At 36.7% G+C, this 15,606-nt stretch overlaps 1 protein-coding gene across 1 annotated transcript in view; it reads left to right on the plus strand.

Moving 5' to 3' along the window:
- csmd3a (CUB and Sushi multiple domains 3a) overlaps positions 1–15,606 on the plus strand; it is a 437,506-nt gene that overhangs the window by 43,470 nt on the left and 378,430 nt on the right. Inside the window, exon 3 of the mRNA XM_051721095.1 lies at positions 8,610–8,722. Within this exon, the coding sequence (XP_051577055.1) occupies positions 8,610–8,722 (113 nt within the window). The remainder of the gene's footprint in view (positions 1–8,609; positions 8,723–15,606) is intronic.

Here is a 15,606-nt window from a genome sequence, read left to right on the forward strand (position 1 = left end):
ATGGGAATAGTTTGGTAATACTAATAGTTTAAACACATTGAACCAGGTTTCATGTCAGTTGGCATTGGCATTTCTCGTGTGCATCATATTCCAATGTTGTATGCCAGTTTGATGGAAAATAATTAATACAATTAAAGCTGAAGTACACAATTTCCGCTTGCAAAAATTGCAGAAATAAACAGCTTTCTGAATACGCCCCCTGTCTGCCATTGGTCAAACAAAGTGATAGTACTGCCCTCACGGGGCATCTCACGGCATTAGTTGAGAAACGTTGTAGGGTCGGGTCTAAGCGGGCCGCTCAAAACAAACAGAGCAATTTTCATAGTGCCACAGAAAGACAGTGTTTACAGTTCTTGAGAAAATAAACCTTTGAATGGCTTACCTATAGCTGTCTCTGCATATTAAGCTGGTATAGAAGAAAGTATTTTAACACTGAAAAAGTTACATACTTCAGCTCTAAGTAAATAATAACATTAATTTGGTGTGTTCCTCACACAGTGCTATCGTATGGTTTCAAAAGACCTAATATGTGCTATCATATAGGTCATATGGACTACTTTCATGATGCTTTTATGGTGTTTTTTTGTCCTTTTTGGAGCATGACAGTCGTGGTTACTATCTAACTGTTGTTGTATGGGAAAGAAAAGTGTAGATATTCTTCAAAATCTCTCTTAGTCCAAAAATAACAGCATGTACATTTGGAACAACATGAGAGTGAGTAAATATTGACCAAACTGTCATTTCTGGGCAAACTATTCCTATGGTGTTTATGTGAGAATAACAAGTCTATACTCTCCTGTGTACACTTCTTGACAAAAACACATTAAACAGGAAGTAAGTGAAGTACTCTAGCACTGCTCCTTTTGACGCTCCACCTCAGCAGTTTCTTCGGAAAATGCTCTCTCTATCTGCATAATTCGGATACTCCCTCGTTAAATCAGGTGTGGAAATGCTTCATTGTATTTAGTTCTCCAGAAAACTGTGCAAATTGAATAAACATTGATCAATAGCCTTTCGGCATCACCTTGACTTTCTAGTGTTTCTCAAGTCTTCATTCAGTGTGCAATAATTTTTCAACCTTTAAGAGTCTCCAATTTTAGTGAGTGAAAAAAAGGTTAACGAGTCTATTCACACTCAAAGGAGTTTTATATTGCTTGAAAGACTTAATGTTCTCAGTTATGTTTCAGATGTTTCAAATTATTTGTTGTGACTCAAGCCAAAGTCCCCATTTAATTTAATTGTTGTAAAAGAGAAACCATTGCGATATTAACAGTGATTGTGATCTTTATGTTCCGTTTTTTTTTTTTTATTCTGTGTATTTATATCAGTACAGAGTAATTCCACTAAACAACATCCTTATTATGTAATTATTGTGTGGAGCTGTTTGTAGTTACACATTTTCATTTTCATGGTTACTGCTTTTGTAATTGATTTAATATGCATATTGTATGTAAAGTGATACGATTGCATATAAAGCAGAAGATTCTTCCCCCCCCCAAATAAAATATTGTGTCATCATTTACACCCTCACATTGTTCCAAACTCATATGACTTTCTTTCTTCTGTTCTGTGGAACACAAAAGGATATGTTAGACAGAATGACAGCATCAGTCACCATAAATTTCATTGTATGAAAAAAAAAAAAAAAAAAAAAAATGCAATGAAAGTGAATGTTGACTGAAATTTACATCAGACTAACATCTCCTTTAGGTGTTCCATCAAGATAGAAAGTCATACAAGTTTGGAACATCATGCAAGTGACAAAATGATGACAGAATTTTACATTTTGGTTGAACTACAGTAGATGCGTTTATTTAAAGATAACTGTGCTGTATTTTTGTTTTGTGTGAATTGGGACTCACAGGCAAGAAAAACCAATTAGATAAAGAATTACTGCATTCCCATCGGGATAATGTTCATCTTTTCACCAGCGTTTGATTGTTTCTCACTCGTAGTAATTAATCCCCCAGATCCGCTGGCTGTCGACATGCTCAGAAGGTTTATTTTGCAATACAAGCATCATTTAACTACAGTATATTAGTGCAGATTTTTACCACCTTCTTTAGTATGTTTTCTTAGTAGTCTGTGTGACTTAAAGTGATAGTTCTCCCAGGAATGAAACTTCTGCCAACATTCAATAGTTCACATGTTGCTTTAAACCTGTATGACTTTCTTTCTTCCATGGACAAAAAAAAAATAAATAAATAAAAATTGTGGAATGTTGCCTCAGTCACCATTCACTTTCATTGTATGAAAAAAGAGTTTGCAGCTTATTCTGGCCAAGAAATGCCCACTTTGACAGGAAGAGTCTGTTTGATAATTGTGAAAAGCGACCATCATAGTCTTTATTTTGTTTTATGGGCCATTTTGATTTCGGCCAGCTCTTACCAGTATGCAATATGCATTAGGCGGTCAGTGTATGGACTGCGAATGCACTTTGTGCGACCTTTTCAAAATCACACATTATATATGCACATAGTTTCACTTACCGTCCTTAAAAACCCCACTGGACTTAACTATACAATTTCCTGCTAATTTCCTTGAGGCTAAGTGAGCAGTATACTCATCAAATCATTTAATTGAGCTCCACTATTACACAGACTTTGCAGTAATTACATTTCTCAAAGTTTTAAATAAATATTCTTTAAGAGAACATGACATGACATTTGCAACACATTTAAATGTTCTGTAAGCAATGTTAAAGGGATAGGTCACTTAAAAATAGAAATGCTCTTATCATTTACTTATCCTCATGACATTCCAGAAGTGTATGACTTTCTTCTGCTGAACACAAACAAAGATTTTTAGAAGAATATCTCAGATCTGTAGGTTATTTCAATGCAAGTGACTTTGAAGCTACAAAAAGCACATAAAGGCAGCATAAAATTAATCCATGTCTTCAGAAGTATTAATGGTGTGGGTGATAGAACAGATCAATATTTAAGTCCTTTTTTACTATAAATTCTCCTCCCTGCCCAGTAGGTGGTGATATGCACAGAGAATATGAATCACCAAAAACAAAAGAAGAATGGGAAAGTGAAAGTAAAAGTGGAGATTTATAGTAAAAAATGACTTAATATTGATCTGTTTCTCACCCACATCTATAATATCGCTTCAGAATACATGGATTTAACAACTGGAGTCGTATGGATTACTTTTAACTCAACTCACTTTCATTGTCACTACACCATTACACAAGTGGAATGATTTTTGAAAAGCTTATGTGCATGGTCCAGACATTGCAGCCATACATGTAAATACAGTAAGTATTAGTACACTTTTTTTCAGGTATTTTTTTAATTTTAGGCTGCTTTTATGTGAGTTTGGAGCTTCAAGGTTTCGGTCACCATTCACTTGCATTGTATGGACCTACAGAACTGAGATATTCTCCTAAAAATCTTAATTTGTGTTCAGCAGAAGAAAGATAGTCAAACACATCTGGGATGGCATGAATTTTAATTTTTTGGGTGAACTATCACTTTAATGGTTTTGCAAACCTCTGCCAGATTTATAGCAGGGATTTAGCAAAAAAGTATTCTGTAATTATTGTTTGAAGCACCTTTAATGTCGTAATGTGACATATTTTCAAGTGAAACAGAATATTATTCTGAATATTCAGCTGACCAATTCGTGAAAAGTTTGGCTGCATGATATAAGTTATTGCTTTTCACCCCCTGCGGCCTTGATTATATAATCAGAAAAGTAATTTCAGAGGCAGAGAAAGTACATTTTTGTCCTTTAGATTAACATGCACTGATGAAGGATGCACAGCAAGATGTGGGATATTATGTAAGGAAGTAAATATTTAGATTTCATGTTGTCTATATTTTGATTTTCAATTTTATTTAATTTTTTTCCAATTTTGATTTCATGTCGTCTTTAAAGCTGCAATGTGTAACTTCATGGCTACCGGTGGCACCAAATGGGATTGCAGTCTGTTTGTTTGAGCGGCTCAATTTTGCAACTTTGGCTCAAACATTTATATATATATATATATATATATATATATATATATATATATATATATATATATATATATTTAAAAAAAGCTGAAATCTCTCCGTTTTCATAACAAATAACCCGAGGAGTAGAGTTCTGCACAGGCCTTAAAATGAAACCCGAACCCGACCTGTACCCGAGACCATGTGACCCAACCCAAACACTACTGTCAAATTTTAAACCTGAACCCGAAATCGTTCACTCTGTTTATAATTTCTTCTCCGAGCAAGTATTATTGCAGTAGGCTGTATTTTATGTAAGCATCGTAGGCAACATTCGTAACAGTATAGACTGTAAAAAATGTAATTGTATTTTATCCAGCTTATGGGGTTTTTTGAGTCACAGACACTACTAAATGTAAATTACTTTGCATCTACATAAAAACACTTGTTAGACCAACAGTATTCCCACACGTTATACCAACTAGCCTTACAGAGTTGTCTGAACGAACAATTGCATATTAAACAATGTTGCTGATTTGTGAGTTCCCAGCATGCATTGCAACATTAAGGTCTATTTTGTGTCTATGTCAAAGAATTTTACTTCAATGCCTGGCAAGACATTCCTTTTTTCAGAGGCAAAGATTGCAGTTAACTTCATGTAAAAGTAATTGAAAACCATTTATAAGTTTGAAGTTGTGAAAAATTAAAGTTCCCGAATTGCAAATTTATAGCAAACAAACAAATTCAGATTGAATAAACATTTATGCATTAGGAGATGCTTTTATCCAAAGCAATTTACAGTGCCCTTATTACAGGGATAATCCCCCTGGAGCAACCTGGAGTTAAGTGCCTTGCTCAAGGACACAATCTTCTTACCTGTTCAGTGCTTTAGTCCACTACACTCTGAAAATCTTAATTTGTGTTCAGCAGAAGAAAGAAAGTCAAACACATAAACAAAGCAATTTTACTAAGGACAATTATTGAGACAGTTTTGAGAGAACTCAAAAAACGTACTGCATTATGCTGCCTTGATTTTTTAAAGTTTGCTTAACATTTTTTTTTTTTTTTTTAGAGTGTATTTACAGTAAACATACACAGTTTTAACAAGGCACAGTGGCCTCTCAGCACACTAGATCAGAAGGGAAAAAACATAACCGTTATCAAGCGCCGAAACATTGTTTGGTGCAGAACAATCTGGAATCATGTGCAACAGTACAACAGAAACTTGAAGTCCTCTTTGCAGTCAGAACTCCTTCAGAACATCAAATCTTTGTGACACCTGTGCTAAAATCAAGCTAGACACAGTGCAAAGAATGAAACAGAATGCAGCTGTCTTGAGATGCATTTTAGAAACTTGAAGTCCTTTTGTAACTTGACACAGTGTCTAAAAAATGTGGTGGTCCTGCACGAGACCCTTAAGAAACAGCGAGTCATGATGCAACAGTCGACGATGTCCATCAAGCATGTGTTTACAAAGGAAAACAATGCAGAAACAGCAGACGCGCACAAAAACAAGTTCGGTGTGAATGGCCCCTAACTTCTCTGTGCATGAAACAAGTTAGGTAGGCCTTTTGGCAACACTTTCTATGAAGCCCATATTTATTTATGCATTGTAAGGGCATTATAATGCATTATTAATGTCTCATAATACACCTTATAATATGTTATAACTTCTCATAAATAATTGTAACCACAATTATAATGCATTATAATTCTTACTCTATTCATAGTTATACCTTAGAATATAATGCATTATAACACAAGCAACATCCAATTTTATCTGCAGAAGTTTTTCTGTATTATATACAGTATATTTGTAATATATATGTAAAAAAATTAAATATATATGATAATCACACATGTATCCAATCTTCTAGGGTGTAAACACACCCAAGAATAAATACAAAAAAAATCAAACTGATTCTATACTGGACTCTATTCAATAAACTTTAATCTTATTTGGAGACTTATTTTATAAATAACTTCCATTGTATAAGTTTGACTTGTAATGTATTGTATGTTACAAGTTTATGTTATGGCTGTTTATAAGATATTGCTTGTGTAACTTAAAGCAGGCAAAGATCACTTATAATATGATCACGTCATAAAGCCTTTTGAATGTTTACACTATACAGCACTTATACAATTAACTTTATTAGCTTCTGCTGCTTTAAAATTGGATGCTGCCTGTGTTCTAATCAGGGGCGCAACTACCCATTTTCGAGGATATATGCGATACCTATGCATAGGGGACGTCTTATAATGTATTATAACTGTAGTTATAATTATTTATGAGAAGTTATAACTTCTTATAAGATGCATTATGAGATATTATGAATGCAGCATAATGCATTTATAATGCATCTACAATGCATTATAAATATGGGCTTCATAGAGTGTAACCAGCCTTTTTTTTCCCCATTAATTACAAACTCGAACACAACCAGAACCCGAAGTCATAGTTTAAAAACTGACCCGATCCCAGCCCAAAACCAGGTGGTTTCTTGGGTCCAATAAGGGTCGGGTTGCAGACCTCTGCCAAGGACATGACTGTGTCAGAAGTTGAAGAAACAACCTACCACTGTTTTGAAGCTCATTTTAATTTCAGTGGCACTAACCAACAAGCTCACGGTGGAACATATTGGGTTTACATGCTCTGATCATTTGATATCATGGGCTCTTTAATCTGTTTAGGCAATTTATTGAAGTCACAAGAAGGGGAATCTAATTCATTGGCCAAGTCTAGCGGGAGTCAACAAAGCAACTAAAATTCCTTACAGCACCTTTAATGTATTTGTTTTTATGTTAATTTTGACAAGTGTGGAATGAACTCCTCTCATTTAAAATTTTGCCACACTAGAACTTAACTCTGCTGCAGCTGTCACAGTTTAGCAGCTCCAAAAATGCTGATGGTACATTTTTGAAATGACATTTTAAAATTGTTGGGGCTCATTGATCTTTTCCCAGCTCGATTCCAATATCACAGAGCATCGCCTTCTGGTAAAGCTGGCCTGACGGTGATGCAAATACAATTATTTGGATGGGTTATTATGAAATGGGAAGAAATGCCTCATTCTCTCTGCCTTATTGTCAAGTTAAACCATAAATTAGCAGGTAAAAACTGTACAGCAGGCATGACATCTGGGAAATGCTATTGTCAAGCAAGCTAAGAATAACATACAGCAGCCCCAAAAGTAGTTTGACACTGAAGCCGCACTTAATAATTGCATTAGATAGCAAAATAATAAATCTAGAAAAAAATAATTTTAGACTTTTTTTCTTAGAACTAACTTCATTTTTGCAGTTTTTAGTAGATGTATGAAGTCAGATGCACTTGGTTTGATATTTTATTTTCTAACGTTCATACATTAAACTCTATGAACCTGCCAGCGGGTCCAAACGGGGGCGCTATATCGTGAAAAGGTTTACGCTTAAAACGTTAAAGTCTCCGTATACATAAGTCAGGCATAGGTGTAGGCATATGAGGTATCATTTGAAAGCTTAGAATCTGAACTTATCAGAGATAACCATTAAAAATGTATAAAATAAAAAACTTCTGCATTTATGTTACTTAAAATAACAAAATAAGGCCTCAAAACATTCATGTTGAAAATTAGCATCCTCTAGAGGTAATGGAGTAGAAATATTTATATGAAAATAAAAGTCCTCCACATAGCACATAAGTCATATATCAAATGAAAGCTCTCATTTTCAGGAATGTGACTGTATAGTTAATTGTGTTGCCCTAATACCACAGTTCGAAAGATTTTCAAAAGAATCACAAAGTGAAATATGATGGCATCAAATACAAATGTCTAATTTATGCTCCGATAACTGCTGCTGTAAGCCCCAAATAGCTAACAACTTTCTATCTGCTTTTACCTTAGGAAGTTCTCTAAAAAATGAGCCATTGTTTACTTGTCTGTGAGCTTGTTTGGCTGAATAATGTTGTCCAGAATAAAATATGCCATCCAGAAGGAAAAGCATGCAAAACAAATAATCATAAAACATGTTTTCGACAATTGATGATTAAATCATCACAAAGGGGAGGACCTTAGATTTCTTATGACACCTAGATTGAGCTTCTAGTCCACTCAGAGGCTGAGATATTCAATGAAAAAACAAGGGTGGTGCTTGAACTGAAAATTAGACTGAATGTCTATGGACGAGCACATATGTGAGGGCTAAAATGCATTAGAGCACCACCTACATTTCAGATCTGTATAATGTGATGGAATGTGATAGAGAAAATAACATTTTTTCTAGTGCTTTCTGCCACCTAGTGGAAATAAATTTGACTTTTCAAAGTGAGGCAGAGTGAACAGAACCAGAAATACATATTTACAAGTTTAAGGAAAAAAAAAAAAAAAAAAGGTTTTCTGTTTTTCTGTTTATCATAAGATTATAAGCACATACAATATTATTTATGAATAATTGGAGTTTTTTTTTTGGGTGGTTCTCTGAACAATGTGACTAATTTTTTGCAATTAGTCCACAGTATATGTGAATGTTGAGATTTTAAATTTTAGTGTGAAAAATTGTGGGCGGCAGCCCAAAAATGAACCAGAGTAGTGCCTTTTGTCTGATTACTTTTTTGGGGCCACTGAGTTTATTAGAATCCACCCTACTTTCTGCCTGGAAGAGTAACATTTCTCTTTTCCCACACAGGTTAACAGGATTCCAGGTTCCGGCACCTGTCACAAGTACCGGGTCCATTTTTTCCCTGCGTCTTACCAGCGACTTTGCAGTAAGCGCCCATGGGTTTAAAATATATTATGAAGGTGAGAAACATAACACAACCTTCAATTTTCTCTGCTATTTATCATGTGCTTTAGATTTAAAGAGGCAAATTGTACACTGTGGCAGTCAATTAAAAAGTTTTTCCATATCATAAGTGTGTGGTTTGACAGCAGGCAGTGGGCGTACAGCTAGAAAAGTGAAAATTCATTCCTTAATGCTACACTAATAAAAACTATTGTAACAGTGACCATATTCCACACCTTTTTCACATTATTTCCCCCTGAAGTCCACTGTATGATGTTAGTCAAGGTTTTCTTGCATCAAAAACAGCTGTAATTTATTTTTCATGGCCTTTTATTTTTTATTTTTTTTTGCTTTTGCTTTTGCTTTTGATACCATACCTTTAAGACTTCAACATGTAAATGGCCAACCTCTTTGCATGTGAAATGAGTAAAAGAGCTTGTTTACAGATTATGAGTTTGGTGTCAGATCCAATATAGTGTGCTCTGGGGATATGTGGAGGAACCTATTTTAGCAGTAGTTTCAACTAGAAAAGGAAAGTTCTTCCTGACAAACATTTAATGTTGACTTGACAAGGCCCTGCCTGAAACAGTTTGAAGGTTATGTATGCCTTATGCAGTCTGAATAGAGATTTGAAGTCTAAAAGTTATAAGCCGTGAGTAGCTTCAAAACTGAGACTATTTGAAGATTTATAGGTTGTTCTGGATGGTTGTTGGGGTGTTACTAGGGCTAGTTAGTTGCTAGGGCCTTGCTATGTGGTTGTTAGGGTGTTCTAGGTGCTTGCTAGGGTGTTGCTAAAGTATTTTGCTACACAATCGCTAGGGTGTTTAAGTTGGTTGCTAGGACATTACAAGGCGGTTGTTAGGATGTTGCTAGAGTGTTTTGATATACAGTTACTAGGGTGTTCAAGAGGGTTGCTAGGGCATTACTAGGCAGTTGCTAGGGTGTTGTTAGAGTGTTTTGATACACAGTTACTATGGTGTTCAAGATGGTTGCTAGGGCAATACCAGGCCGTTGCTAAGGTGTTGCTAGAGTGTTTCGATATGCAGTTACTAGGGTGTTCAAAATGATTGCTATGACATAACTAGGAGGTTGCTAGGGTGTTGCTACAGAGTGTTTTGATACACAGTAACTAGTGTGTTCAAAATGGTTGCTATGGCATAACTAGGCGGTTGCTAGGGTGTTGCTTGAGTGTTTTGATACGCAAGTACTAGGGTATTTAAGATGGTTTCTAGGGAATTACTAGGCGGTTGCTAGGGTGTTGCTATAGAGTGTTATGATACACAGTTACTAGTGTGTTCAAATGGTTGCTAGGGCATAACTAGGCAGTTACTAGGGTGTTGCTAGAGTGTTTTGATACGCAGGTACTAGGGTGTTCAAGATGGTTTCTAGGGCATCACTAGGAGGTTGCTAGGGTGTTGCTAGAGAGTCTTGATATGCAGTTACTCGGGTGTTCAAAATGGTTGCTAAGGATTACTAGGCAGATGCTGGGGTGTTGCTAGAGTGTTTTGCTATGCAGTTACAAGGGTGTTCAAAATGGCATAACTAGGCAGTTTCTAGGTGTTGCTATAGAGTGTTTTGATACACAGTTACTAGTCTGTTCAAAATAGTTGCTATGGCATAAGTTGGCGGTTGCTGGGGTGTTGCTATAGAGTGTTTGGATACACAGTTACTAGTGTGTTCAATATGGTTACTAGGGCATAACTAGGCAGTTGCTAGGGTGTTGCTAGAGTGTTTTGATATGCAAGTACTAGGTGTTCAAGATGGATATTAGGGAATTACTAGGCGGTTGCTAGGGTGTTGCTAGAGAGTCTTGATACGCAGTTACTAGGGTGTTCAAAATGTCAAGTAAAGTCATTGTTATTTGTATAGTGCTTTTCACAACACACATCGTTTCAAAGAAGCTTTACAGAAAATCATGCTTTAATAGAAAGTTAAACTGTAATATCTATAAAGTCTTAGAGTCATCATTGTGTAGTTTGATTAAGTATGAGTGTAAAGTGTGTATAAAAATAAATAATTAAATAGTTAAATAACAATTGTATTTAGAACCGTAGTGAGCAAGCCGAAGGCGACTGTGGCAAGGAACACGATGTTTGTTAATGGAGAAAAATAACCTTGGGAGAAACCAGGCTCACTTTGGGGGCCAGTTCCCCTCTGGCTAAACAGCATGAATATAATGCCAATATTAGTTATTTGTGTGCAGTGCAAGTCATGGTTTAAAAGTTTGTAAACTAAGTAAGTGTTAAGGGCTAGTTTTTAAACAAAGATTTTGTAAGATTAATGACTAATGTCTTTGAAGTCCATCCTGGATTAACCGCAGAAGTACACATAGATACATTGTCCTTTTTTAGTTGGCTGATGAAGGCTTTTGTTGGCAATTAATTGATAGTCTATGTATTCCATTTCAAGAGTGCAGTCCATCATTAAACAAATTTGATGCAGGCAGAGATCAATGAGGTGCATCACAGTTCAACCGGCAGGTCATTTCAGTGAGGTTCGGTGGGGTGCATCCTAAATCCAAGGTTCAGGCAGTGGCATATAAAGTATCCAATATCTTACAGTTGGAGTTGGCATAAGTTCATCCTCTGAAGTCCATCGTAAAAGACTGAAGTGATGTCTGGCTAGCACCGGCTGTAATTTGTCATCATCAATCAGTGACACGTAGCAGTGGAATCCGACACCAAGCAAGAACAGAGCTGGATCTGGCCGGCTCTGGTAACCTCAGGATATGAGACAGGGAAACAAATAGAATAATATTAGCGTAGATGCCATTCAAATTATTGCAGAGTTGTAGATTATGAGAAATGTTTCTGGGAAATGTTTCTGGTTCTGGCAGACCTAACTAAAGTAGCCTAATTGTGAGTTGATGGATAAATTAGGTGTATGCCTAGCTAAATAGATGAGTCTTTAGTCTAGACTTAAACTGAGTGAGTGTGTCTGCGTCCCGAACAGTGTTAGGGAGACTATTCCATAGTTTTGGAGCCAGACAGGAAAAGGATCTACCTCCTTTTGTGGATTTTGATATTCTAGGAACTATTAGCAGGCCAGAATTTTGTGATCGTAATGAACGTGATGGAATATAGCATGGTGGAGCTAGACCACTCAAAGCTTTGTACGTAGTTAACAGAATTTTAAAATTAATTCGAAATTTAACAGGTAGACATTGTAACAATGATAAAATTGGGCTAATATGATCATATTTTTTGGTTCTAGTCAGCACTCTGGCAGCTGCATTTTGAACCAATTGAAGTTTATTTATTGAACTTGCAGTACATCCTCCCAGTAATGCATTACAATAATCTAGTCTTGAGGTCATGGACGCATGAATTAGTTTTTCTGCATCAGCAACAGAGAGCATGTGTCGTAATTTAGGAATATTTCTGAGGTGGAAGAATGCTGTTCTACAAACACTGGAAATTTGATTTTCAAAGGACAGATTGGTATCAAATATTCTACACTGTAGAAGATGACGTAACAATAAATCCATCAAGAGAAATTATATTTTAGCGGCAAGGTTTTTAGTCCAATAATTATTACGTCTGTTTTGTCGGAATTGAGTAGAAGGACATTTCTGGCCATCCAATCTTTGATTTAATTGATATACTCTGCTAATTTGGAGAATTGTGAAATTTCATTGGGTTTAGAAGAAATATAACAGTGGAAACTTATTCCACGATTCCTGATAATATCTCCCAGGGTAAGCATATATAAAGAGAAAAGCAGAGGCCCTAAATCTGATCCCTGTGGCACTCCATACTTAACTTTTGTTTGATTTGACAATTCCTTGTTTACACATACAAAGTGGTAGTGGTCTGATACATAGGACCTGAACCATGCTAATGCAAGTCCACTAATGCCAACATAATTCTCCAGCCTATTCAAGAGAATGTCATGATCTATGGTGTCTTAAAGCACTAGGAGAGAAATGTAGCCACCATCAGATGATAAGAGCAACTCATTTGTAACTCTGATAAGTTCAGTCTCTGTACTGTGATGGGGCCTAAATCCTGACTGAAATTGTTCATATATACCATTTCTCTGTAGAAATTAACATAGTTGGGAGGAAACTACATTTTATAGTATTTTTGACATAAATGGGAGATTTGAAATCAGTCTATAATTTGCCAATTCGCCAGGATCAAGCTGTCGCTTCTTATTAAACGGTTTGATAACTGCCAAATTTCTTGGGACATGTCCTAAGGATAGCGAGGAGTTAATAATATTAAGAAGAGGTTCTGAGATTAGAGGAAATACCTCTTTTAAGAACTTAGTTGGTATTGGATCTAACATACAGTACATATTGTGGCTTTTGAGTTTTTGATAAGTTTTGTTAGCTCATCATGAACTATAACAGTGAAGGATTGAAGTTGCTCATGAGGAAAATTATGAGACACCGCATTCTGAGGTGCTGTGACAGTTAATTGCATAATTCCAATCTGTGACATTTGCTGCTCGCAGCAAATAAGAGATGAGGTAATGATCTGAGATGTCATTGCTCTGCGATAGAATTTCTATAGGATCAACATCAAGTCCATATGACAGAATTAAATCTAGCGGATGATTATGGCGATGAGTTGTTCCTGTCACATTTTGTCTGACTCCAAGAGAGTTGAGAATATCGATAAATGCTAATCCCAATGTGTCATTTTCATTATCTAGGTGAATGTTGAATTCACCAACAATTAAAGCTCTATCTACAGTAACTACTAGATCTGATAGACAATTTGAAAATTGACCAAGGAAATCAGAATACAGCCCAGGTGATCTATATACTGTAGCAAGGGGGCGCAGATGGCTGTTGTGGACTTTCTTTCCATAAATTTGGGGGGGGGGGGGGGAGTACTGGGTAGGCCAGATGGCTCCCCGGCCTGAGTCGGGCGATGGGGGTATGTGGTGGTGGGGGCATGGTTAAGTGGTTTGTGAATGGAGAACGAGATCAGGAGATGAGAATGGTAAGGATCATCACCTGGCAATGATTGTCTCTAACAGCTATTTGTCATTGCAGTGAGAGTGGAGACGGACTTTAAGTGCGAGCCAGACACCAGTCCAGACAGAGAGTGACGAGACACAAGCTGGAGAATGTGACTGCTGAAAAGCGGAAATATTGAGTTTTAAAGAAATAAAAACATACCATTTGAGTTGGATTTGCCGTCTCCCACTTCATCCTTTTCCCTAACTGTGAACTTTGTTACAACCAGTTTGTCTGCTTCCTGACCTGGGCCCCAGTTAGTCAAATACTATCACTATCAAGACTATGAGCCAAATTACTAGAGAGGTGAGCAGCACCTTCCCTTAAGGGATGGAGTCCGTCTCTCTTTAGCAGGTCAGGTCTACCCCAAAAATTCTTCCAATTGTCTATAAATCTTATGCTATTCTCTGGACACCACTCAGACTTCCAGCCGTTCAGTGACACTAATCTACTATAAACTTTATCACCACGATGAGTAGGGAGGGGGCCAGAGCATATTACAGTATCTGACATTGTTTTTCTGCAAGTTCACACAACTCTTTAACATTATATTTAGTGATCTCCTACTGGTGAAGTTGGACATCGTTAGTGCCGACATGAATAACAATTTTAGAAAATATATGTTTAGCATTAGCCAGCACTTGTAAATTTGATCTTATGTCAGATGCCTGAGCCCCAGAAATACATTTAACAATAGTGGCTGAAGTCTCTATTTCCATGTTGCTTACAATAGAATCACTTATTACTAAGGCTCTTTCAACATGATTCTCAGTGGGTGCATCACTGAGTGGGGAGAATCGATTGGAAACCTTAGAGTGGTGTCGCTTTGCTGAGCGAGTGTACTACCGAGACATCACCCAAATGCCCTGCTGTGGGGGCTCTACATCCAGAACCAAAGTGTGTGTGTTGCTCACTGTTCTACCCGCATCCGAAACGGTATCTACCGGCTTCTCTTTCTCACTTACCTCCACTAGCGTTTGGATGAATGTCTCTCACTCATTAACATTCTCTGTCAGCCAGACTAATTCCTTACATTTATCACATGTAAATCCCTCACTGCTGATGGAAGAAGCTATAGTAAACATGTGGCATGCAGTGCAGGAAGAAATAACATGAGCGATGCCATGACTTACTGCAATTGTTTATTGTTGTTAAGGTTGTTCTTGAGCGGCAAGGTTTTGAGATTGATGTGGTTTGATGTGGTTCCTGATCAGTAGATGTTTGAGATTGATGCAATAATCCATGTAAAACACAGAGGAGAAAACGAATGCACGCAGTCAATACACGAGATGTAGACAAGCAGAAAAAAAGAAAAGAAAAAAGAGAGAAACAGGTGCACGCAGAAGAATACATGCAGTTGAAACAGTAGACAAGTGGAAAAAAATGAAGCACGCGGTAAAATGGCAAAGAATAATACGATGAACGTATAAGAATAAGCAATGCTAAGCAGGCTAGCAAGCTATAAACACAGACTCATGCAGCGTGCCAGCAGCAACCGGAACAGGAAGTGGTTGTATTCTTCCACTTGCGCTCCGTTTTCCAGTTGCTAGGGCATTGCTAGGGGGGTTACTAGGGTGTTGCTAGAGTGTTTTGATACGCAGTTACTAGGGTGTTCAAAATGGTTGCTATGGCATAACTAGGCAGTTGCTAGGGTGTTGCTAAAGAGTGTTTTGATACATAGTTACTAGTGTGTTCAAAATAGTTGCTAGGGCATAACTAGGCGGTTGCTAGGGTGTTGCTAGAGTGTTTTGCTACGCAGTTGATAGGGTGTTCAAAATGTTTGCCAGGTCATTACTAGGTAAATAGATAGAGAATGAATATAGAAGAATACAAATATTCTTAAATAGAATATCAGTATGTTTACATCAAGCTATTTTATTTCAAAACAACCAGGATTTTTTTTTAAATTATTATTAACTAATTCTGTCTGTG

Source organism: Myxocyprinus asiaticus, chromosome 16, assembly GCF_019703515.2.
Source record: "Myxocyprinus asiaticus isolate MX2 ecotype Aquarium Trade chromosome 16, UBuf_Myxa_2, whole genome shotgun sequence".
In the NCBI taxonomy this organism is placed as follows: Eukaryota; Metazoa; Chordata; class Actinopteri; order Cypriniformes; family Catostomidae; genus Myxocyprinus; species Myxocyprinus asiaticus.